General features: G+C 49.1%; 2 protein-coding genes across 2 annotated transcripts in view; one reads left to right on the forward strand and one right to left on the reverse strand.

Moving 5' to 3' along the window:
- AKAP13 (A-kinase anchoring protein 13) overlaps nucleotides 1-3,947 on the forward strand; it is a gene marked incomplete at both ends in the record, with an annotated part of 140,776 nt that extends 136,829 nt beyond the window's left edge. The window contains 5 exons of the mRNA XM_079540951.1: nucleotides 295-345; nucleotides 845-1,294; nucleotides 2,774-3,086; nucleotides 3,360-3,473; nucleotides 3,898-3,947. Of these exons, the coding sequence (XP_079397077.1) occupies nucleotides 295-345; nucleotides 845-1,294; nucleotides 2,774-3,086; nucleotides 3,360-3,473; nucleotides 3,898-3,947 (978 nt within the window). The remainder of the gene's footprint in view (nucleotides 1-294; nucleotides 346-844; nucleotides 1,295-2,773; nucleotides 3,087-3,359; nucleotides 3,474-3,897) is intronic.
- A 15,705-nt stretch (nucleotides 3,948-19,652) lies between these two features.
- Nucleotides 19,653-21,422, reverse strand: KLHL25 (kelch like family member 25; the record flags this gene model as incomplete). Its single annotated transcript, XM_079540755.1, has 1 exon — nucleotides 19,653-21,422. One exon carries the CDS (start codon nucleotides 21,420-21,422, stop codon nucleotides 19,653-19,655), a length of 1,770 nt encoding a protein of 589 aa, XP_079396881.1.
- Between the last annotated feature and the right edge of the window lie 4,405 nt (nucleotides 21,423-25,827).

A 25,827-nucleotide genomic window follows, 5' to 3' on the forward strand; every position in this document is an offset into this window, starting at 1 on the left:
TGTACCTGTTTTCTGGGAACCTTCCTTAGTGTACTTGCTATATTTCTGTGTCTGCTGCGCTACAGTTTTCCTGTAAAACGACAAGAGGATTTGTGTGGGTCTGCCAGGGTGAAAGAGGGCTGTGTACCAGGGAATGATAGAACTGTTGCAGGTGATGAGTGAGAAAAACAGAAGGTACAGAGGGGCAGCCATGCGGGTTGGACTCACCAGTGGGTCACAGTGGAAAAGGAAGTTGCTTTATTACTTCCCTAGCACCATGTGATGTCTAATAACAGTGCTTTCGTTTTCTTGCAGCAGGTCCTTCAAAGTGTTACCAGCCTCTGTAAGCTGCTCAATGCTCTGCAGGTATGTTGCCCTCTCATTCTGGTTCCATACGCTGCTTGCCCAAACCATGGAATGAGCTCACCCAAGAGCCTTCTCCTCTCTAGGCTGAACAAGACCAGCTCCTTCAGTCTGCTCCAACCCTCTGAGCATCTTCATGGCTTCTTCTAAACCTGCTCTGGCAGCTCCACACCTTTCATGTGTTGTGTGCCCTAGGCCTGGACACAGTCCAGAAGCCCTTCCTCTTCCCCACTCCTACATGGCCCAATACCCTGCAGCAGATTTGTGTTCAGCCTCTCAGCACAGCAACAGTAATCAGCTGCTGCCTGGCACGCTGCTTCCATTTGGGAAGCTGCAGGTGGATGTTTAGACCTCGACTGGCAGAGGTGCCACTATGGCATCCTCAGCTGAATGCTAAACATGGTAGAAAAAGTTGCAGTTTGGTGGTGCCCTGATTGCTCAGATGTGGAGCTGCTCCTCCTGGAGTGGGCCGTGCAGTGATGTCTCCCTCCTTCCCTCCCAGGGCGTTGTCCTACAGCAGGACACCTACATCGAGGGCCAGAAGCTGGCCTTGAGTGAGAGGGCCCTGTCCCGAGGCTTCTTCCGCCCAGCCTCGCTGCTGGAGCAGGAGAAGCAGCGCAACCTGGAGAAGCAGCGCCAGGAACTTGCCAACCTGAAGAAGCAACAGGCTCAGCACCAGGAGGAGAAGAAGAGGGCAGAGAAGGAGTGTGAAGCACGGGAGAAGAAGCTGGCGGAGCTGGAAATCCAACTGGCCAAGAGGGAGGAGGAGATCCAGAAAGGGTGGCAGGAGCTGGAGTGCAGGCGAGATGAGCTGCGGCAGTTGAAAGCCTCCTACCAGCTTGAAATGGAGAAACTTCTCAGTAAGCAGAAGCAGCTGGATAAGGAGTGGGAGCAACTCAAGAAGGACATGGAGCGACAACCTCAAATGTGGTTGGAGCATGATGACAACCAGGTAAATGCTGGCAGCAGGCAGGCTCTCACAAGGAGCTGTGCTCTGCTGGGAGCTCCCAGTCGGCTGCCTGCCCTGAGGCACCAACTGCCTGGCTTTAGCCCAGCCCGGGGTATGCAGGGCCTGAGCTTAAAGCTGGATCTTTCCTTACACCTCAAAAGCCATTGAAGCATTGCTGCTGAGCTCTTCCTGCTTCCTTGTGCCTCTGTTTGGCGGAGGCATGTGGGGAGGATGTACTGGAATGTCTGAAGTGTTGCCTTCCACATTCACTCCACATGGGTTTGGCTTTGTGGCGCATTGAGGCAGCTGAGGATTTGATCTCAGGAACAGCCCAAATGTTGCTGCTTACTTTGACATAGAGTGGCCCTGTGAATGTCTTTCTGTTTGCAGACTGTGGGCTTAAGTCTGCCTCCACAAGCATTATCTAGCAGAGACAAGTGTTGTCCCTGTCCTAAAGAGGCCAGACATCTGCAGTCCAGACGTGGTCCAAAGGGCACTTGCACTGGTGTGAGAAGCTTCTGGTGTAGGACTGTCCAGAGCTAAAAAGCACAGATCTTGTTCTGTGCTGTGCATTTTTTAGCATGCTGGGGAGAGCATGCATCAGTTTGCAAAACATGGGCTGAGTTTGAACCTTAAGCCAGATGTTGAACGTTTGTTTGTTTATAACTCCCTGATTTTGAATGCAATTTGCTTAGAGCTGTAACAAAATTAGCTTGTAAATGCTGGATTGCGGAACTGAAATTATTTTGGGTGCCTGAATGGACTAATTGCGGAGCTCAGCAGTAAACTCTGTAAAGCAAATCACCCAGGGAGTGCTTGCTCCTTCCCAGCCCAGCCCTGGTCAGGCCAGGAGCACACAGCACAGCTTCCTCAGCATCCATGGGGCACGGGTGCTATGGGAGAGGCTGAGAGGTAAAGTAACTGAGGGCTCAGGATCAAGGGAAGGAAGCTCCTTCTCATGCAGGCATCTCACTGACAGTTCAGAGCTATTAATAGAGGGCTCGGCGAGGCTTTGTTGAGCTGTTGTTTTGATCTTCCCTTTGAATGCGAGGGCTCAATTATACCCTGAGACAGACGTTAAGAAAAATCAGGGAAATGTTTTGCTTTCATCTTTCTCTTGGGAAGGCTTCCTTTGCCACATGCCTGGCCGGTGCTGCATGCTGCCCGGAGAGGCACGCTCCTCTTGGCCTGCTGCCACTGTCTGTGTGCACTAACAGCTCTGGGTGAGTCGTGGTATCGAGATCTTAGAGAATGTTTGCCCTTGGTTTGTTGATTTTACATGTGGGAGTAAAAGATACTGGAGCGGTACTCTGTATGCGTCGCCTGTCTTACACAGAAAGGGCTTTGCCTGCATGGCTGTGCTTTGTAGCTGCTGAATGAGTGGTGGTCTCTGTGAGTGGTCTTGGAAACATCTTTTCTCTCTCCACATTCTCCACTACCCTCTTCTGTGCACCAGTGAAACTTGTTTCTTTTCTTTTATAGGTGTCAAATCGACATGAGAAACTTGCCAGGGTTTGCTCCCAGTCCAGCCTCGAAGGCACCTCCATGCAGAAGAGCCCCTCATTTCCTAAGCAAGGGCACTCTGATGCAGAACTGTCTGTCTCCCCCAAAAGGAACAATCTTTCAAGGACACACAAAGAGAAAAGCACTTCCCATTTGCTTAGCACAACAAACCTGACTAACAAGGCAGCTGAGGAACAGCCCCAGATGCCTACTCGCCTCTTCAGTTTATCCAAACCAAAGGAAAAGAAGGAAAAGAAGAAGAAGGGCAGGGGACATCGCTCCCAGGAATCTGGTGAGTGTCAGGAGGTCGCAGATGTGTTTTTAGGGTCAATAAGCTGGAATTCCCTTTCAGCCAGTGAACCTGTGGAAGCTATTTGGCCTTGAACGGAGATGGTAACAGAGAAGGACAGAGAAGATCAGGTCTGATGAGTGAAATTCCCAGCTTCAACTGACCTCCTCTACAGCCGCTGGGGTTGTCAGAGGGACATGTTGCCTCTCTTCTCCTTCCCTTCCATGTCCTATTCTGAGCAGCTTCCACAAGCTGGCTTCTCTCTGTGTTTTTCAGCTTGCTCTGCCTCAGAGGGGATGCTTTCATGCTTTCAGAACCTGCGTGGAATCTTCCGGTCTGCCTCGAGACCCTCCGGCAGCACTGCTGACATTTATAGTTCTGTTCTAGTTTGTAAGCAATGCCTCCAACCCTTCCCATGCACTCCCCTTTCCCCCGAGCTGGTCTGCCTTGTGTATTGATCTAAAAACTAAATGTGGCTTTTTTTTTACTCCCCCTCCCCCCCCCCAGTGTTTCATCCCCATAGCACTCTGTTCTGCACTTCAGACTCTTGCCCATACGCAAGTTGATCTCAGGCTTTCAGGTGACCAGCTGATACATCTTAATTCATTCATGTTTTCCAGCTCATGTCCAGGAAATTCAGCAGTTTTCCCTATGGCTGTAATTTCCTGTAGCTCACTGGGAACTCAACATCTTTCAAGGTCCCCAGAGGATTGGGCAGAGAAACAGGGTTTCCACGTATCTGAAGGGAGTCCCGCTCTGCTTGCTATATTGCTGTATCCCCGTAGTGATTCGCACTTGTTTCTTTTCTCCTCAGATTCTCATTCATCAGAAGCACCTCCAGAGGGTGAGGAGATCTTCTGCTGAGTGGGGACGGCTCCGTCGGTCACTCTCAGCTTTCATACAGCGGACATCTCCCTGCCCGACCCACAGCACAGTGCTGGTGCCTGCACCTGCACCTGACAAGCATCTGGAGGTTTTCATTAAAACGTTCTGCAAGTTTATAAAGTGGTGGGAAAGAGCTTCTTTCCTTGGGTTTGCGTGAGTTGTCACCGCAGAGGCTTCCCACACAGCAAGTGGTACCATCTCCCTGTGCAAACCTGGATTCAGGTCGGTTGGGACGAATGTTTGCAGTCTGTGGTACTGCTAAGGGATGAGAGAACATAGCCTTAAGGGGTCTGTGCCTTCATGTTCCCCTTTTCTGGGGAAGGTAACCAAAACCAAGCATTCAGAAAAAGATTAGGACTCTACAAATGGTGCGTACACACTGGCATATATAGATATACTGTACATACCCATCTCTGTATCTATGTATCCTCTGGGATATGCTTAGGTCTGTACAGCCAAGCTTAGCTCAGCCCGTGGGGATAGGTGATGCCTTTCAGGGAGCATTTGGATATCAAATATCTTGTCTGACTGCCCCAGCTGTAACGCCACTGACCCGCACGCCCCTTGGTGCTCATGGTGTGGGTGCAGCAAGGCACTGCACACCGGGGAAGAGTAATGGTGTTCAAAAGAAAAAAAATCAGGAAACACATAAAATTGAAGCTCTCCAAAGAGATTTATGGGGGGCGGAGGAGTTACATGTCAAACTGTTTCCAGAATCAAGCAGAACTTGGAGTTTATTTAAAGTGATGCAGAAATTTGAAACTGGGAGGTTTGGAAGGCAACCCTAGGAAGCCAGGACAGAAGGTCATCAAGTAGGAAGAACGCTAAGCAGCTTTTTTTAAGCGCTCTCTTGGAGCTACAGCTCACTCCTTCCCATAAAGATTTGTATTGCCAGGATCTGTTTCTCCAGTTGTTTGACATCCCTTCAGGCAAGCCTGATGGCTTATGGAAAAGGTGGCTGGAAATCTGCTTTGAGGGACCTTGGTTCTGTTATTTGTGCTTTCTTTCCTCCACTCTATGTTACTGCTAGGCTTCTCTTCCTCCGGACTTTGTCAGCTTCTCCAGCTTGTTTCTAAGGCAGAAACACCAGCAGTTTCAGAGCACATTGGTGAGATAGGTCAGAGCAGAGAGAACTCTGAGGAGGCAGCTCTTCAGACCCATGCCTCTGCAGCATTGTGCTCTTGTTTCTGGGCAGAAAAATGTATTCACGTGGACAAAACCACTGTGCAGCAGATCCAAAAGCTGGCATGCCAGCTGCACGTCCTTTGCTGTGTGAGCACATCTGTGTCACCCTCAGCAGAAGGGGAAGGTTTGAGGACAGCGCTCGATGCAGTGTCATAGTCATTTCAGCTGGAAAAGACCTCTAGCATCATCGAGCTCAATTGTTCACCTAGCACTGCCAAGTCTGCCTCTAAAGAAGCACGTGCCGACAGTGAGGTGTTTATACAGCTGTGGAGTACAGCAGGGAAGAGCAATGCAGCAAGCCACTTCTGTTCCTTGCACGATTGTTCCAAACCCTCTGAGATCAATTGGCCGAGTGGATCTGTGAACAGTGATAGGACGTTATCAGCTCCAAAATAACTCAAGGGTTTGCTCCGAGTTGGAAGCTGCTGAGTGCATTTCCTTTCCTACCAGTTTTGCTTTAATGAAAAAAAACCAAAACCACACAACACCACAGTTCTTTAGTTGCACTGTTGTTTGATTTAGCTTCTCCCAAGCTAGGAACACACAGCAGTTTTCAGAGTTGGGTGCTGATGCAGATCAGCAGCGCTGCAGGTGAGGGGGATGCTCTGAAGGTCTGTGCAGGAGCCCTAAGAGCCACCTGCTTGCTATTGAAGCTCTCTGAACTGCTGAGATAAAATTAAAAAAAAAAAAAAAAAAAAAAAAAAAAAAAAGGAAGAAAGGAAAAGGGTTGAGATTTTATTTTTATTTTGCTTTTTTTTTTAATGTTATTTGGTGCTCATTCTTAATTGCAAGCGGGGCTTGCAAAATTATTTATCTTTCTGTTTATTTGAAAGAGGTTTTTTTTTCTTAAAGAAGTTTACTTGGTTTTATTTTTTTATTTTGCTTTTGTTTGGGGATTTGGGGGTGGTTTGGTTTTTTTCTTCCCTTTTTTTTTTTCTTTTTTTGCCCCCCGTTTTGTTTTTATTTTCTTACCAAAAGATTGGTAAACCCAACGTTCTGATTCCCTGGTTCCTACCCAACTGGGGGGTGGGCAGTGCTGTGCCCAGAGCTGCGTGATTTCAATTGAGAGCTTTCTGTAAGGCAGAGCATCTTCAGGCCAGAAAAGTCTGGGAAGAGAATTGGTGACTTCAGACAAGAGTCCTGTCTGCTCTCTTCTTGGGTTAAATATTTTCCTTGGGTTTTCTCATGCTTCTCGGAGGCAAAGGGAGAGCAAAACACCACAGGGTCCTGCAGTGCTGTGAGGGCCTGGGTGGATCTGGGCAGCTCCTCTTGGCTGGAAGTGTTGGTGTTGTCTTCTCAACAAGAAAAGCACCCACAGAGCAGGTTAGCTTCTGCCCCACTGTTTGCATGGCTGGGAAAACACATGTGCCAAGCTGAAGTTTTTGGAAACCAAACCAGTGCCTGGCTCATTTAGTGTTGTATAAACAGAGATCGGGTCCTCGATGTTTCTGAGCATTCCCTCGAGTCTGTAATGGCCTTTGCCAGTCTGAGCTTTTCTTCTCATCCCTGTGTCTTTTCCCCAGCAGTGCTTGAAGTCACAAAGCAGGGGAGTGTCCTGTAGCTCTGAGAAGGGCCTAGTAGGGAGACCCAGAGCAGCAGGGCTGAGTCTGCCTGGTTTCAGTCCCTCTTCTGACCTGTGCAACCCAAAATGAGCACCCAGGGCCCTCGCAGAAAATAGTGTTTGCTTCATGATCTCTAAAGGCCCATTTGTCAAAGATGCTGTGGGTTTGAATCAGAACTATCCTGAAGGGAAATACTGCACATCAAAGCTGTTTGTGTCTGACATCGCAGCGGGCAGAGCTTTGTCACTGGAGGATGTACATTGCTACATGACTCACTTTATTTGGATTGAAGCCTTTACTCCCACACAGCTTCTTCCTTCTGTTACCTATCGGAAGGTGAGGACTTGTTTTTACCTCTTCAGCCTTTGGTTTTTTTCCCACTCAGGTTTTCTTTGGAAATGCCTGGCGTAGGTTCTCAGAGTCTGATTCCTGCTCTGATCCCTACAGGTTGCTTAATGTTGTCTGCTAGACTACAGTCCCAGTTTTACAGCACCTTTTCCCAACCTTAAAATCATGTTTGCTTCAGATCCAGGCCTGGCACCCATCCTGCAGGTGCTGAGGTGTCTTTCCTCCAACCCAACCTGATGCTAGGTCTGGTTCCCAGAGCCTCGATCCCACTCAGAGAACCAAACCTCCTCATGCCATGAGGCATTCCTTGGGGCATACAACAGTTCTGGCACTGTCTCAGATGAAGTACAAAGTTGGTCATTATCAGCTGGGAGCACCAGGAGACTCGGGGAGCAGGGAGCAGCTGTAGGCGTAGGACTTGGTGCAGGTGTGTGGGGTTTGCCTTAGTTTCTCTTAAATGATGTGATCATCTCAGCATGTGACTTTCTCTCAGTGTGATGCCTTAAAGCACTTTAAATGGAACTGGTCGTGTCACTTTTCAGTTTGGTTAAGTGGAGACAATCAGCTGTGTAATTGCTTTCCCCTCGGCATGCCCAGCACAGCCCAAGCTGCACAGCAGTGTTACCAGCACCGGCCTGCCCTTGTTTTGGGGGGGGGGGACAAAGGGCCAAGCGTTTTGTATCATTATTAGACCAAAGTGGATGTGAATGTGACTACAGTCCCACCACAGGCAGGGTGAGCCCTTTCCCCACGGGAGAGCCCAGCAGCCATTTGCTCATGGAGCCCCCCTGGCCTCACACCATGGCGCTTAGGAGCAGGCATCAGGAGTGGAGCAGTTGGCTTCTGATGGCCTGGCTGTGTCACCCTGTATGACCTCACGCTACCACCATCCTCCTCCTCCTCCTCTTGGAGTTTGACCACTGCTGAGAAGCAATGCCATGAGCTTGAGCGGGTTTGTACTTGAGGGAAGAGCATCTGTAGAGCCGGAAGTCTTTGCACCTTCCTTGCTGCATGAGGATATCTCAAAGCTGTTAGCAAAACGCCCGAACCCAGCCCTTCCCATTGCCACTGGGTCAGGAGAGGTTCATCAGGTGCCAAACGCCAAGGAAGCTGTGTAGGGTGTCTGATACAAGGGAGGAATGGGCAGGGGGCACAGGAGAGAGCATCTGCTCAAATCCAACAAAACATTCCTTGTTAACCAGAACTCTGGAAGTTATTCTGCCTGCTGGTCAGGTTTGGGAATTCAACATAATTTAAGGCACCCTTTTAAAGAGAAAAAAAACCAACCCTCCCCTACTGCTCCTAACTCTTGCGTCGCTTGTCAGAAGGGGCAGCAATCAGCGATGAGTTCTTGATCCGACGATGCAGCTAAGTTTTAAAGATAGGTGAGCTGAACTGGACGCACCTCTGGCTCCTGGGGCACGGGAAGCACAGCGTCGGCTCCCGGCCCACCTGCATTTTGGGGCTCGATGCCTTTCCTTCCACACGCATTTCACTGACACTGATGCTTTGCCCAAATATATTCTGCTTCCTTCGCTTGGGGGGTTGGGGGGCAGGATGACGTTCACTGCTTGGCCTACAGCCGTGAGCTTTGTATGTATTTAAGCTGTCTATAGGTATCAATCATTTCCATGCTCTGAAGTATTTTATTGTTCTATCGATATTAAACGGTGAGTCAAAACAAAAATAATCTGACATCCAGTTCAGTTCGCCTATGGTTAAAGTTTAGCCTGGTGTTTGTCTTGTACTAATATGGAATGCACTTGAGTAATGCCCGGAGCGTTAGGGGGTGTATTACAACAACCCCATATACCTCTGCCTTTGGTTTGTTTCTTTAAAAAAAAAAAAAAGAGATAAAAAATATGCTTTGCATTTTCATGTTGAACCCATTAAAAAATTAATTAAAAAAAAAGTTTAAAAAAAAAGGAATTTTTTAAAAAAGAGGGTAAAACCTAATTGCTGTATGTTAATTTGTAATTATGTAAAAAGTGAGCAGGTTATTGACTGTGTAAAATTCTTCAGTTTTCCTGTAACTTGCCAGAAACCATTAGGTTTTGTAACGAGCTTTTATTTATCTTCCTTTTTAGTTATCAGCATCAACCTCTTGTAAAGTCATTTTTCCTCTAAATAAATTTGATTTTAAGTCTGAGTTTTCTACCTGATTTCTTCCCACCCCTCTGGTATTCCTGTTGTTGACTTTGTGGCATGGGGGGGCAAAGCGATAGCTGCAGCCCTACCTGTAATTGAACGTTTGCATGGCTTTTATCACCAGGGTTCCACCATGCATCCCTTGGACTCTTTATTTTTCTCCTCTTTGAAGATTTACAATCTGCTTAAGGGTCGTAGTGATGTTCAGCTCTTTCACCCACTCTTTTTCATCCTTTTACAAGAAGATGAAGTGTCACAGCCATTATCTCAACCACTTCAGCTCCCAGGCGGGCTCCTGGCACCGAGATAACTGGCAGGTGGTGGCTGCAGGTGCTCTTATGCCCTGTATTTTTTGTCACCCACTGAAATGACAGTTTATCTCAGTCAAAACCTGGGTAACTCTGGTCCCAGGGTGTTTTATCTCATTTGGCTGAGAACTGGAGATGCTGCCTCACACTGTGGAGGGAACGCTGTAGGCCAGAAGAGCTGGTTCTTACCAGGCACTGGGAAATGCCAGCCCCCCTCCAACACCCCATTGGCCAGCAGCGTGCTGCGTTTCCCCCCAGATCACTTCTCTGTTGCTTGTGCTGTGTATAAAACCCGCCTGGTGTCTGTGCCCCAGATGTGCCTGCTGCCATGGAGCTCAGGGCCTGACAGCTCCTAGGGCGTGGGATGGGAGATGAAAGGGCTCTCCTGTACCTCCAAGCCTGATCACAGTCCTCCTTTTATTCGCATTCCCATTCATCCCCACTCACCTATTTACCAAAGCATTTTAAGAGTTCTTTCTCCTGTAAGCACTCTCATCCCCACGCTTTGGGTGCCTCCAGAACCCCCACCTAAAGGTGACTCTCCCCTTAGGAGCATGGGGCACGTGCCCCTGCACCAGGCAGGAGTCACCCCAAGCCCTTGCACTGGTGCACTGAATGCAGCAGCACTGATAGACCCGGCTGCTGCCATGCCATGGGCATCAGTCACAGGAGGAGGAAGAGCACATTTACTATGTGTGATTTATAATAAGGAAAAAACGTCAGTTTTGCTGCAGAGCCTGCTGGACAGTATGGGTGGAGTTGACTCCGAGCCACATGGGCAGCTTATTTTAGACAACTCTTGAGCATCACTTCTTCCTTTTGCTCTTTCCGTGCATCTTCTTTGCTGCCCTTGCTGATTCAGTCCTGGCATGGGCTGCAAACTGGAGGGCTGGGAGGGCACAGGTGCAAGCTGGGCTGGAGCTTGCAGACAGGCTTCTCATTCATGGAAGCTTTATGAAGAGAAGGGAAGACAAACCCTCATTAATTCACTGACTGAACTGCCTTGTGATCAGATGCAAGGTGAACGGTAAAGGGATGAGTTAGCTTTGCCATTGAAGGCACCTGGGTTTTGTTAATTAGTTAGAGGGATGTTAAACACTGCAAAGTGTTGATTTGTTTAGGGTTGGAATGTGTTTCAATTAAGGAGAAGATAATACTCGACATTAGCTGCTGGTACAAGAGATGTTGCTTTGACCTTTTTAATCTACGTGTGCAAGAATAACGCAGCACTGGAGCAGTACTGAGATCAGAGCACTCATGAAGCCTTTGCCGACCATAGCTGTTGGTGCCCATCCCTCTGCCTTCCTTTCACCAAAGAATCAGTTCCTACCAGCTGCATCTTCCCATCCAGGCTGGTGAGCCTAATTAGGCAGGACTTCAATTGGAGCGGTGAGTCATTAGTGGAGCCCTGTGGGAAAGCCCAGTGAGCTCAGGAGTGCCCTGGCCTTGCAGGGAGCAGCGTGGGCAGAGGAGGGGGCTGGACCCACAGGGCTTGGGAATCATCTACCTGTCTGAGTGCATGTGTCTGATCTGCTGTTCCTCCAGTGACCCAGAAGAGAGTAACTGGTATTTACGCAGCTCTCTGCATCTGCAGCAAGCCCAGCACCAGCCCTAGACTGCCAGAAATTCCATGGTACCGACTGCCCATGGCACTTCGAAGGCAGGAGGATCCTACAGTGTTTGCTCTAAACAAAGGATGTCAGGAGGGATGAAAGGACAAATGGGACCCGTCCTCTGGAACCAGTTCCCCACCAGCATCTGGAGGTGGGCGCAGACGTACACAGAAGGTTCCTTGTGTGGGATGCAGACACTGGCGGTGCAGCTCACGTCGGGGAGAGGGAAGTGAGATGTGCGGGCACTGACAGCGTGAAAGCCAGGCTTTCTTCCACTTAATTGGATTTGTTATTCAGCTGAGAAACAATGAATGGCTTGGGTGGGCTCCAAGCTCACGATTTCAGTTAGGAAGTCAGCAAAAAAATGATAAAGTAGGTCACACTGCTGCAAACAGCGCTGATGGTTTTGCACAACAGTCGATGACATTAAATAAGGAGGTCATGAAATGGAAAGAACAAGGGAGACTGTAATGGGGTGGACAAATGGGCTCAGCCTCTGCTTTATACTCACCAGCAGACTCTCGCAGACTCACCTACTGCATTTCAGCACTGGAACAAGAGGGATTCAGCCCAGTTTAAAATTCCCGCAGTTGGTCGCAGGGAGTTGGTGGCAACGGTTTCTGCTGCTCTTGGAAATATAACCACAACTGCACTGAATGGCCCTTTTCACAGACTAAAGTGCTTTGGGTTTATCTGAAGAGAGAAAAGAGCATGGGGAATGGAGAACTGCTTGCCCTGGGACATAATGCAGGGAGGATGTGCAATGCTGGGCATTAATTAATGTGCAGGGGAAGAAGACAAGCCAAGGACACAGGACTTCAGTGCTCTGTAAAGACATGGGTGAAATTGAGAACATGTTGGGTGGCTGGAAAAAGCATCACTCCAAGAATATGTCTAAAAGGCAAGCAAAATGCCAGAGCCAGCCTCTGTGTGGATGCGGGGCTTCCTCAGACACCGGAGGTATTAAATCACCGACTACTCTGCTTTTAATTGACTCCAGTGAAAAAGAGCGAATGAGCTCAGATGATAATTCCCTGCAGGGATTCGTTGCACAACAGTATTATTTCAAGGGCAGCTGGGGTCATGATCGGAAAATGCGTATTTAAAAGCCAACAGGGCACTTTGAATTTCATTTAAATGATAGGAGCCTCAACTTGTTGTCCCCAGGGAGGTCCAGATGGTTTCTCACAGGGGAAGGAGGTCTGGGACCTGCAGCAGGGGCCTGGGAGAGGTCTGCACCCAGCTCCTGCTCCCTGCCCTTCCCTCTGCTCTACTCCAAACGATAACTGAATCCCAGCTGGGGCTGACAGGCAGCTGGGTGGGCGCTGGATCCCTGCATGCTGGGGCCATCTCTAGGCTGGGCTCCTGGCTGCTTTGAGGGTCGTGTCCAAGCTCCTGAACCATCCCCAGCAAGGGCTGACCATGGCACACGGGCACTTTTCACTTTTCTGCAGCAGTGGGAACGCAGGGCCCCTGAGAAGCCACCAAAGTGAGCCCTACCTACTGAGAAGGCAGAAAAACTCTTTGAAAAAAGAAAAAATTCTAAATTCATTCCTATCCTTCTCAGTTAAAAACCCGACCTGCTCTGGCTGCAGCATTGCATTGTTTCATCTGTGTTCGTTGCCCACTCCCTTTTTACTTTGTTGCTGCTAACTTAGAAACCTTTGTATTTTGCGCTGCATGTAATTCCTTAGCAACAGGTTGCTGCTGTCACGGCTGCTTGTGATTGCTTTCGAATCGTCTTTCGGGCAGGCTCCAGAATAAATACAAAAGAGCACGTCTTTGCATGGCTCGTATCAAAGCTAGCCAGTTGGAGAGCCTCTGATCCGCTATTTAAAGTCCCAGCATTCTGTATAAAACCTCAATCAACAAAACTGAAAGGGATTTCATTCACACGCTCTTGCTATTTTTCATTCTCCTGCTCATCCAACAGTAATTTCTGGGCTGTGAATTGGTTTCCAAAAGAGCTCACTAATGAGCTTTTTCTATGGAGCCTTGCGCTCAATTCTGTTCAGCTCAGGTCTGCTGACACCACTGACACTCTGCTTTAGGGTTAGGGGGCTGTATTCCTGGTCTCAGCTTTGATATTTAGGTTCCTAACCCCTCTGAGTCCCTGTGTGTGCTGCTTATAGGAAGCTTTGCTCCCCAATTGTTGCATCCACTTTTAGAAGAGTAGGAAATACAAATTTGCAAGGTCCTGCTGTGCCAGTAGCTGCCCAGCAACAATGCTGTCATGTTCCAGGTCTGGAGCCCGGATCCTCTCAGAGCAGCTCCTCTGAGACAGGGAGAGCAGCACATGGAGGAGCAGCGTGAGCAGGGGACACAGCTGGAAAGCCCATTTTGCCTGTCAATGGGCCTCTTTTTCAGGAGCTGCAGCAGCCAAGCAAAGGCAAATAAGGAAAACAGAAGTATAAAAGCTTCTCCTCTTCCTTATAAATTACCAGCTTGGTCTGCAGGAGCACGGCTCAGTCTGAGCCCAGCCCACTCAGCTTATTTGGCAGGTTTTACAAGGCCATGGTCTGATCACAAGTTCTCCTGCTATCACTGCGCAGCTTTGGGATGACACGCGGGCTGTTCCCAGCAGGGTGTTCTGTGCCTTTCAGTTAACACAAGAAGCCCTGGATCTCATTCCCAGCTCTGTCACTCACTGTAACACTTAACGCTGTGCCTCAGTTTCCCAAGCTCTGAAGCAATAATAATTACAGTCAGGCTGGCTGCAAGAGTTGGTTGTTTGTGAACCACCCCACTGAGTGCCAAGCCTGTTATTATTCCTGTTATTATACCCAAATCCAACTTGCTTAGGAAAGAAGACTCCTGTGAAAAGCACACACATGGTTTCCCAGATCATCATTTTTATTAAAGTTTGCAGGCAGCTGAAGAGAAAAAACAGCAACAACAAAACCCTACAAAACGTGAATAAGTGTCATTGAGAGTGCTGCAGAAGGGCTGTGCACCAAGTGTTCTCCTCCCAGCACCAAAGGGCACTTGCTGCCCCTAAAAGGCCTTCGCTGTTGGAAGCAATGGTGAGGGCTTGCAGTGCATTGCATCACCCAGCTGGCCCCACGCAGGGAGAAAGGCAGGCCAGGGTGCCTGCGGCGGGTCTGTGTGTGACCCTAAGTGCAGCCTGAGTGCAGAGATCACCCAATTGTGGGGCACTGAGGCCCAACCTCATGCCAGCCCTGTGCTGCCTCTTCCCTTTGGCCTCGCTTTGCGGGAAAGGAGGCAAGAGGCCTCGCTTGCTCTGCAGGCCCGACAAGGCCCCGCCGCGCAGCAAGGCCTGTGTTCCTGCTCGTTTGCTAATTACACCCTCACCCACACACTGTTGAGAGAGCACACGGAGGGGAAGCAGAGGCCCAGCTCCGAGCAGGCAGCAGTTCTTATCTGGTGAAGCATCTCGCCACAGTGATGCCATTTTGGCAGCACGCGGCCTGGCAGCTGTGTGCCGGGAGCAGCCTGGCCTCAGGCCCAGCACCGGGAAGGAGGGAAAACACCAAAAAAGATCCACGGTGCAAAACCAAAGGCACCTGCCCCGTCCCACAGAGGCACTGGGTGCTGCTGGCAGCTGTGCGCAGCTCCCACGCTCTGATATTTTGGCAGCTGCAGTCTCTGTGCTGCGGCCGGAGAGCCAGGTGCTGAGTTCTGGGTTCAGCCCTTCCCTTTCCCCCACTTCCCCAGCCCCTTTTCCCTATAAAAATGCTTCCACATCACCCAGACAGCAGGCATCGCCAACGGCAAGCTCACTGCTATAAAAAAAAATATTAAAAACTCTTATCCCGCCCTCCCGTCCCGTGAAGTAACTCTGGGGGACGCAGCCTGGGGTACATCCTCCATCTTCCTGCTCACACTGGGCCACCAGTATCCACCAGTATCCACCAGCCAGGAGGTCCTTTGTGCCCCCGTGGTGATGGAAGGGATGAGAGAGGCTCCTAGGCACCCTTTGTGGGAAATGGGAGGGAACTCAGTGGCTGTGTCAGCTCCAGCGGCGAGCAGGGGACATGGATGTGATGCCGGCATCTGAGAAGGGAAAGAAAAAAGGAGTTAATTTCTGTGTTGGGAGCAGAGCCGGTGTCATGCAGAGAACAGGTTTTGCATGTTGGCAGCTACTGGGTTCCCCTGACACTCAGCTTCTTGTGCTGATAAAAAATGCTTCCACAGGCATTGCCAACAGCAAGCTTACAGCTCCTCCAAAACCATCCGTATGACTGTGATTTCCAAGGAGCTGATTTACCACAGTCTGAGGCCAAGCACACACTGCACATGTTTCCATCTGCCCAGGTTCGGAAAAGCCTGATTTTCATTGACTTTCCTCCCCGGGCCAGCCACTCCCTTCCAACACTGCCTGATAAACTGGCTCCAGAGACAAACAGCAGCAGAACTGCCCTCCCTGCTCAGCCTGCCTCGCTGTTACATACATGCAAATGGCATTCCCTAGGAGCCACCAACAGAAACTGGCTGTGACTTTGTTTGGGCAATAACAGCAAGGTTCTAACAGGTTTCCAGCATCGAACTCAGCAGCAAGCAGGTTAGGAGCAGGGAGGTTATTTGCAGGTTTGGGGCTGTCCTGAATGCTACTGTGTGCATCCATGGCTTGTGCAAGGCAAGGTGGCTGGCTGCAAGCATGGCAGCAAAAACCTGCGGCTTCTTGCATGGCGTGAGCTGACCCAGCTCCACACAGAAGGGAAGCCAAGCTCATGCTCATAAAAGGCTTGTTATCTCCACTGTAATTAAATAATCAGGAAAAGAGTCATTGAACAGATCCGATGTTTATTGTGACCGCAGCCTGGCAGTACTAGAATGTAGTGCTGGGCCTGGCAGGTTGCCGCAATCCTCACGGTACTTTGGGATCAAAGTTCAGCTTTTCAATGCCAGAACAAAATAAGCGCCCACTTAGCAATGCCGCCTCACCCAGGGCAGGCAAGAGGTGTTGGGGACTGCAGTCACTGTGTCACCTGTACAGGATCTACTGGTTTTAGGATGGGACTTGGGATTTAGCACCTGTGAGCCAGTCCCCAGCCCATCAGTGACCTCATCCCATGGAAATGAGGCTGTCGCACAGGACAGACAGTTTAGAGAAGCCAATTCTAATTTGGAGACACGTAGCTTGAAGAACTTGCTCCTGGTATTGCCCCAGATCACCTCCTGGGAGGTACAGAGCTGTCCCCATCATCTGTCACTGCTGTTCATTTCAGAACAACACTACATCATCCCAGCATTACACCCTAAGCTCCTGCATAGGCTTTGCTTGTGTTTATAAACACAGAGCCATTACTAGCAGAATGCTCAGTACTGCATTTCCCATTTGCAATCATTTGTCTCATCATGCCATAATTCCTGCGGGAATGACAAAGCTGGCTCGGCCAGCTCTCCCCCTAGATCAGCCTGAATTTAACACCTCTTACTCAAACTTTCTGCCTCCAGCCAGGGCAGAGGCCAGGTGATGTTTGCAAAGAGCAAAGACACATCCAAGCAGATGCCATCAGGACAATCCAACAGCAGCAGTGCAGCTCCCCCATTTCACACCATCACCAGAGTCACTCTCATCAGTTCAGCAGTCACACGTAGGAGGAGGCCAGGCTTTCACGTTTTATGCCATTAATCATGCTTGATCCCTGGAATTACAGCTGGCAGCAAGCACCATGTTGATGTCATGCTGCATGCTTGGCAGGAGTGCTGGGAGTTCTGCCCAAAGGTGCGCTAGCACGAGGCTGCCCTTGGCTCCAGGAGGGCTGGAGGCTGAGCCTTTGGGGACACGCTTCCAGCTGAGCTGTTTTATGCCTTCCCCAGCTGAGCCACATTCCTTTCTGGATTAGCAATGGCTGCCTGCTCACAAAGTGCACCAGCACCTGGAGAAACCCATGAGGAAAGTGCCTACCTGGCTCCCAGGTGCCCCTTCCTGAAAGAGGATCCCATAGGGAACAAAGCAGGTATTGTAGCAGAGACCCCTCATCATAGGAGCTGCAAGCCAGCAACCCCTTTGGCCAGGCCTCTTTAGGATGATGGAGTAGCTACAGGATCCTATAGCCAGTTATCCCAGGTCTTGAGCCCAGTTTTGACTCAGGTGCAACAACAACCAGCTAAGATAAGAGTAGGAGATGTCACAGGTAAGGCATAGGCTGCGCTTGCATGTCAGAAACATTTGGACCTGGTCCTCACCAGCCAGCCCTGGTACTTTATTTAAGGAGATGTCAGTGGCTGAGACTAGAACATTAATTTAAACAACAAGCACATACAAACACACACACACATACACACACACACACAACCCCTCCAGAGAAATAAAACGAAGAGATGTTCTCTCGGGCAAAATCCTATGTATACTTTAAATACTTCTTTTAACTGAAGACTAGAAATGAAGCCAAAAAAGCATATAAAACTCTTACACACTGACTTTTCACCAGCTTTTCTTGTAGATTGGTATATTACAGTTCCTTCTCCTCTTGTACTTGTGCCAGGCTCCAGCATTCAGTAAGAAATATTATCTATCCCCTACAAAGAGCTTCATAAAACCTGAACAATCCAAATAGAGCACAGAGTAAAAAGGCAGGAGAAGAAAGTACAAGTGTTTTGGGGAACTGTTCTTTATTCAGTGGCTGAAGAATCAACTCTCACCTCAAGCTGTTCCCTATTCTCACTCCAAGCAGTGGGGCTGGTGTTGAGCTTTAATATTCAGACACATCTGCTACCAGAGGAAATGAATTTTCAGCTCCAAGGCAGCTCTTAAAGGGGGGCCCCATTGGCCCACATAGAAAATGATGGAGTCCTCACACTCTTTGCTGCAATATTTAATAGCTGAGTGGCAGTTAATTAGATTACTGAGCCACTGTGACAGATGCTAGGCAACGTCTGAGGAGGAGAATTTGGAAAGGCCATTATCTCCCAGTGCTGGGAAAGCTCTTGGAAATCTCATTTTAGCCCTTTCCACTCTTGTCACGCCCTCACTGTGGCCCATCGCATGCTGAAGCCAGGCATTTTGCAAATCAAAGGCCATTATAAATAACACCCCAGGTTCTTTTTCCACCGGAGACAAGCAGGTGGCCATGTTGGGCAAAAGCCCAGTAAGGGTGCTAGGAGCTCCCCTTGGCTTCCCAGCTGCCATCAAAGAGATCACTGGGAAACTTCAGAGCACTTCAGTGATTCTCGGGTGCACCAACCCCACAAAGTGCGAAACAGGGAAGCAGCGGGTGTCAGACACTTTGGGCAGCATTCTTTTTCCCTGTGTTAAATGCAGTGGATTTTGATGAAGATATGTAAGAATTCCCCTCCCCACAATCTCACTTTCCAAGGAAAACCTTAATTGAGGCTTGCTGATCTTGCCCCATGGGTGAGGGTTTCCCGGCTCCTGTAGCTAACTGGGAAGACACCTGCAACCACTACAGCAAGGCTGCATGCATTGCTGGCAGCCAGAAACCTGTAAGCAGAGCTAGCAGAGGTGTTACAAACTTACTGGGAAGTTAACTTTGCACTTGGATGGCATTTGTTTTCACAGCGCAAATCAATTGTGCTATTGTAACCTATTCCTGGCCATCTACATCTTGGTGCAGATTGGTGAAAATGTACAAAGCTCAGTGAGACAAAACTGGTAACCAGAATAGCAACTAAACATCCCACTGGGGAGGAAAAGAGGAAGCTCTCTTCCATTCGGTGTTGAAGTAGTAGCTTTCCTGAGCATGCGAGAATCGGAGCATCGAAATTACACGGGACACCAATCTTCTTATTCCCATACACCCCAAACACCAATGAACGCATTCTTCTTCTGATTACAAAGCCCCTTTTCCTCCCACTCAGGTCTCACACTGAAGTCTCAGAAGTATTGATATAACAAGCAAGAGTTTGGATGTTAAATAAACACCAGAACCATCAAATGCACCATGGCTTCTCAGCTTCTGCTGCCCACTGAAATGAAAATAGACAGCACAATAAGAGATGCAAGATTCCCCAGCATCCTAGGGGTCACTTGCCTACGTATTCATCAAAGCGAACAGCACGATAATGAGCAAAAATATCAAACTACTGAGATGTTTTCCAAAGCACTTGTTACTGTACTATCTCCCTGCTCTCAAATTTAAGTGCTTTTACTCATAGATACCACAACCTCTTACATAAAATGGGGACAGGATGTATTCCATTGTCCTATCCATGACAGCGGGTATGGGCTCTGCCCTCTCTCCCCACCCACTCTTAGATGGGTGATGCTGGCACAGCCAGCTAGTTCAGAATGAAGGCAAAGGGGCTGCAGCCTCCTCACAACCATTAATGTAGATGCATCTCATAAGATGCAGAGGGGACCATCTTGAACCAAGAGCTAGTAAGACTTCCAGCATCACCAGAGATGACTATTTTCTTCTGGTGCTATGTCCCTCTCACCTTTTAATGTAGCCTTCTCATAAAAAGAAAGCTCACTGCAGTCTGTGGCTTCAGTGCAGTGTGTGGAGATGCATTTGAGGCCAAACTGTACTTACAATTTTAGAGAACACCCTCACCTTACTGAGCTTCTGAAAACAAGCCCTCGAGCCCCGCCTCTCATGATGGCAAGTGCTTCCAGGTGCTGACAAAAGCTGTAGGGATGAGTGAATAAGGCACCGTTGTGATACAGTTCCACGTGTCTGATGTAGGGTCGTAGCAGTCCAGCGTTTTGCACCTCTGAGTCCCAAAGTAACCACCCACTACATAGAGTTTATTTCCTGAGGCCAAGGCATGGCATGACATGCGCTTGGCTGTCATGTCTCCAATGCGTGTCCACTGATCCGTCTCACAGTCAAAGCGATAGGCAGATGCTGCCGTGAACTCTGTGTCTCCTCCCATGATGAAAATCTGGCTGCCCAGGACTGCGGCTGCAGTGTAGCGCCAGGGCTGTGGGCATTCCGCCTTGATTGTCCACCGATTCTCCACTGGATCGTAGCACTGCACTTTGGACACCATGTCTCGGTGGATGCTGGTTCCACCGAAGACAAAAAGTTTCAGCCTGGCGCTTACCACCGCAGCATTGCTCACACCATCTCTCAAAGGAGCCACCATCATCCATTTGTTGGATGCAGGATCATACTTCTCTACTTGCTTCAAGGAAACAGAAGGTGATGCAGGGAAGACCCCAGCCACGGCAGTGTGTCCACCAACCACATACAGGCAGTTTTCCAGCTCAGCTGAGCCATGCCCAAACCGTGCTATCAACATGGGGGCAGCTTTTGACCATTCCTCATGAACAGTATCATAAACCCATACATCTTTGGATACCCCATTCTCTGAGCCCCTGCCACCGGTGATGTACACTTTGCAGCCAATGGCACAGGCACTGAACTCTTTCCGTGGGCTTGGCAGGTCTGCTTTGGGGATAATTTCCTTTGCCTTTTGATCCACTTGGTAGATCTTGTCACACATGAAGGTCTGTCCTCCCAGGATCAGCAAGGTGTGCCCGGCTTTGCGAGGCCTGGCACAGGGACTGGTGACAATCCCATCATTCTGGAGGATCTTCTTCTTGCACTGAATGGCTTCATCCAGGACAAGCTTGTTCCTTTCATCCACCATGATCAGGTCCTCACAAGCCAAGGCTTCCTTGAGGCATTCAGAAGGAAGCAGGGCCAAGCGGACATTCCTCAGAAGCTCCGGGAGATAGGCCTTCCGCTCATCCAAGTCATACTTCACCCACTGAAGGACGGCCTTAAAGACCTTGTCCTCATCCTCAATCTCCAACTCGTCACTGGAGATCAGGTCCAGCAGAGTGTCCTTAGAAAGGTTGTTGAAGTCCTCGCTCTTGTGAACAGTCTCAAAGTTAACCAGGCACATCCTCCAGGAGAGCTCGTAGAGCCGCCGACACTGATGGGCGTCAGAGAGCAGCATCATGCCCAGGCAGTTTGAAGGGTAGAGGTTCTTCTCCAGAAACTCAGCTGCCGCATCTCGGACATCGTGGAACTGCAACATGTCTCCAGCCTCCAGGAGGGACTCTGCATTTTCCTCGTTGATGATGATCCGAGAGGAGTAAGCAAAGTCCAGCAGCAGCTCCAGCACCTCTGGATGGAGGCTGTCATGGAAATTCACCTCGTCATCCAAGCTCTCCCTGAGGCCGTTACTAAACATGGCTTCAAAATATCTGCTGGAGGCAGCCAGCACAGCGCGGTGACATGGGAATGACCTGTTTCCTGCCCAAAGGGTGACGTCGGTGAACATGCAGTGCTTCCGGAGGGTGTTCAGGTGGGATAAGACGCAGTCTGGGTGGGAAGCTTTGTGGAAAAGCAGGATGTTCATGGAGCCCGTGCTCGTCCGGGATTTGCGGTTCTCGTGGACGCTGACTGACATGATGACAGATCTATTGCCTGCAGAGAAAGAAGCAGAAAATTATTCTCTTGCTCTTACTGATGCGAGGCACTGAGGCAGCACCAGAACATGTGCATTTGCTATCCAACCCTGATACGCTGTCAGTGGACCCCATACCTGAAGCCCCAGCTCTACAGGTGCTCCTGTGCCCGGACTGGCAGCACCCACATCTCAAGCAATGTCTGCACCCACACATCCTCTTGAAATGTAACCCAGCAGGGCGGAAAAGAGGGGAGGAAACTCTGCCCTTTGGTTTCAGCAATGAAGCAACAATGTGAAGCAATCAAAACCCAAACCTGGTGGTACATCTTCTCAGTGTCTCTAGAGGGTATTGGCAAACCGCAGAAGAGTTATTTTTCCTTAGGAAACAGCATTAAGAGAGCATTCCATCCAGGATAAAGGGTACTGGTCTGCTCCAGGCTCAGCAGAAATCAAATTTTTCATGAAGACTACTGCAGGTTTAGGAAATGCAATTGCTATTGGCTTTATTTATGACTGTCCCAAGATTTGAAAAATGAGCCTTGAAAAAAAAACAACCCTGAGATATGACTGAAGAGTTAGGTTTTTCACATCACCTTCCAACCTGATGTCACTCCTTTAATTCCCTTTTGTGAGAAATGAGCCCAGGCACCCAGTGGAGGGCAGCTGGCAATGCACAAGATAAGGGCAAAGCAGGACTGATCCTCAGCCCCATGCTGAGCTCTGCTCACTGACCTCACCGAGACCCGGAGCAGCACAGCCCTCCCACGTTCTGCAGCCCGATGACCTCAAGCAGAGGCTGATGGCCAGATAAGCGGCCTGAATCATGCTCTGCTCACATGTTCCTACCCCCCTGGTCCTCCAGAGCCTCCAAAGAGCCCATACTGGGCAAATATTTGCAAACATGTCTCTCCTTCCCCCCAGCCACCGTGAATTATTGAGGTTGGTGCTCCCGAGACATCGCTCATTCCTCAGGGCTGTGTCACAGTGCGGGGAAAAGGTCTCTCCAGGCTTCTGCATGTTCCTCACCCGAACTCCCGCAGCCTGTGCTGAGGCTGCCAAGCTCATTTCATTTGTGATGGGAGGCTGTGTGGGCTCAGGGCTCTAAAACAGGAAGGAAAATGCCACTGCTGATCCAAACGCATTTCGAGGAATTGGTTTCCACCATCCACAACCAGCTCAGGGACAACGCTAATTTAAGAGCTTATATGTATTCCAGTATTGAAGCTCTGTAATGCTGGACTGAGGAAAACAAATGAAACATTTATGAGGCTGCTAAAAGCTATCGATTTAGATTCCAACTCCTACAATCTCAGAAACCACCCTGCCATCTCTAGTGCTTCCTTTGCTCACAGCTCAGGTCACATTTCCAATGTTAACCTTTGATTTGCTTATCCACAAGAAGAAATCAAGCTATTTATATAGGACAGATATAGAAACAAACAAAAAGATTACAGGAGGGCAGCCATTTATTCTGATGCTAAGATTAGAAGGGCAAGTACTCAGAATGGAAGGAACAGGTTGTTTAGAAATAAGAAATGTCTATATAAAAGCTGTGATCACGTACTAAAAACAAAAACAAAACACAACCTTCAAGCATCTAACATTTAACATCACACCCAGGAGAATCAAACAGTATTTCTCTGCCATGGGTACTGAAGAGCACTTGGGGTACAGCTGCTGGGTTGCAGACCTGCCCTTACTGGGACTGCTCTTCATACTGCCATGTCCCAGTGAGGTGCCAACTGCTTCCCAGTACAGCCATGTCTGAAAGCTGGAGGCCTTTCCTGGCACTGTTGTGGCTAGACAGACCAACACACCAAAAGCTGACAGCCTCTGAACTTTGGTTTTCAGCCATCTCAACAGCAAGGATTGCTTCTCTTTTATTCAGCAACTTCCAAGCGGGTTGTTTTGAGGGCAAACAGAGCAATTCACCTACTTCTTGGATCCCATTGCAGCTGGGACAAGCAGAAAAGCGGCTGTCATTATTTCTTCCCTTTGCAAACACACCCCAGTGCTTCTCGCAGCCTACAGAGAATCTGGCATCATCCCACACCTATCAGATGAACTGGAACTGCAGGGAGCAGACATTTCACCTGATGGGTTTCTTCCAAAATCCAGCAGCCTTGTGAATCTCAGAAACCTGCAGCTACAGGGATCTTCTGTGTTTGTCATGCGCACAGATGTACGCTTCCATTTCATTAATGCTGAACTCCAGAGAGGAGCAGAATTGCTCCCCCCCTGCACTCCCCGCATCCCTCACCCGGCTACTGAGCTGAAGAGAAAAAGCAGAACTGCTCAGGAGGAGGAACAGTTCACACAAAGGAACCTGTCAGTGCCTCTTTCCATGCTCCCACCTGCTCTGTGAGCACTCAGGGGGTTACTGGAGCTCACAGCTGCATCCTCCATCACACAGGATGAGAGCACTACACCAGACGCGCCACTCGAACAGCAGAAGCCACGACCTGCACAAACTGCTTCTTGGCTTTCTCCAATTTTTTTTTTTTTTTTTTGTCCTTTGAAAGATGGTTATTAAAAAAAAGCGAATATCTGCTGCAAAGCGTTTTAGAGGATCTTATTGCATGCACAGGCAGATGATAACCCTTCTCCCATATGGATGAGTGCAGAGAAGCAGCAGCTTTTTGACAGCTATCCAGGCTGTCTGCTAGCTATAATGTTCCCCTGGCTGTCTGCTGCTTTTTTACAGCAGATATAGGAAAGAGAATTTTTTTCCAGTGGAGCAAGATAAGGGTGCTTTGGAAATCCTTCCCATGAAGCCAGAAATCCAAAAAGAGATCTGGAGTTGGGTCAGGGAGAAAACAGCCCCCTGATCCCAGCTCATGAAGAAAATGCCTGTGGACAGAACAAAGCTGGCAAAGAGAACAGGGCAAGAAAACAAAGCACATCTTGAAAAAATCCAAGCAGCCCTTAGAAAATGAATACTTTGAAGCCACTTCAGCCCTAGGTTTCACATCACAAAAGATCTGTGTATGAGAGGACAACCCAGAAGTATACATAAACTATATTTAGCAAGGCTTGGGGTTCCCCTGTCCATCTTAAACCAGCAGAATATCCACAAATCTCCACTTTCATTCCCTATAGGCAGGGAATCCCCAGCTGGTTTGGGCACGCCATCTGCACCTTGTGAGCTGATCTGGGTTTCCCCATCCGACTGTACCTGTGTGCTGCTAACATGCACGGTGCAGTCCCATCCCAGGTCATAGCTACAGTGCTTTCACCTTTTAAAAGGACAATATCTGGGGAGCAAACAAGATATTCCCCAGTGAGACTCTGGGGGTTCATTTCTTCTTGGAAAATGAAAGTCCCCAGACTGCAAAGCTTGGCTGCACACCAACAAAGAGCCTAAATCCCATGAACCAAAGCCGGCGCTTTCTGTTTGCCAATCGGACTTTCTGAGAAGCAGCAAGCAGAACACATTTATTTCTACCCTGCTCAACTATGAGCTATTTAAAGTGGTAAATAAGTAAACAAACAAGCAGCCAGGCATCCCTGCTGGCTCTGTTCAGACCTGGAAGAAGGAGGCTGGGGAGCTGCCTCCCCTGTCCTGGGAGCGCTGTGATTTAGCATGGGCTGTGCAACGCACACTAGGGGCTGTCAGAAGGATTTAACTGCTAACTGTGTGAGGGTAAGATCAAAGGCTTCAGGCCCAGCAGAGCTTTCATCATTTCCCTCCATGATTTACTCCTGGCTCATTTGGCTGCTTTCCTTTTTCCTGCCACACGGTTGCTGGTAGATAGCCTGACTTCCAAGCAACAGGGACAGAAGTCATTTACCTGTGTGCACCAGGCTGGCACACAACGCAACAGAGCAGAGCAGCCTCAAGCAGGCAGCAGTGCTTGATTTTGCAAGGAAACAAGTGTAAGATTCATCTTTTCCTCCCTCATTTCACAATATCCACCCTTTGTGGTGAAATGCCATCTCGAATTCAGAAAAAGTTCAGTTTCTTCCTAGAATAAATGTTCTCTCCACTTACTAGTCCTGAAAATCTGTGCATTTCCAGTGCTTTCATGAACTGCAATGCCTGGTGCTTAGGCCAGCAACACCACCCCCGGACACAGTTACTGCTGTAGGACAGCTGATTCCCCTTTTTTTTATTTCAAGAGTTGCAATGCAGAAACATAAAGTCACTGTTCCATCTTCATGGGGAAGAGCTCCTTGCAGAAGCTGCTCAGGACAAAGAGAAGTGTGGCAATGCACTGATACAGATCCCAGATGCAGCCCTGTTTCCAAAGCATGCAAAGCAATTGCTGAGTGAAGGTTTGTCAAAAGGTTTGAGAAGAAGGGGACTGCAGCACACAAAGGCTTTCATCACCTACTCATGGGCACCCTTGAGCTTCAAAAGCAGAAAAAAACCCTTACACAAAACAGGAAAAGATGGGGGGAAGGA

Source organism: Tetrao urogallus (genome assembly GCF_951394365.1).
Source record: "Tetrao urogallus genome assembly, chromosome: 11".
NCBI lineage: Eukaryota > Metazoa > Chordata > Aves > Galliformes > Phasianidae > Tetrao > Tetrao urogallus.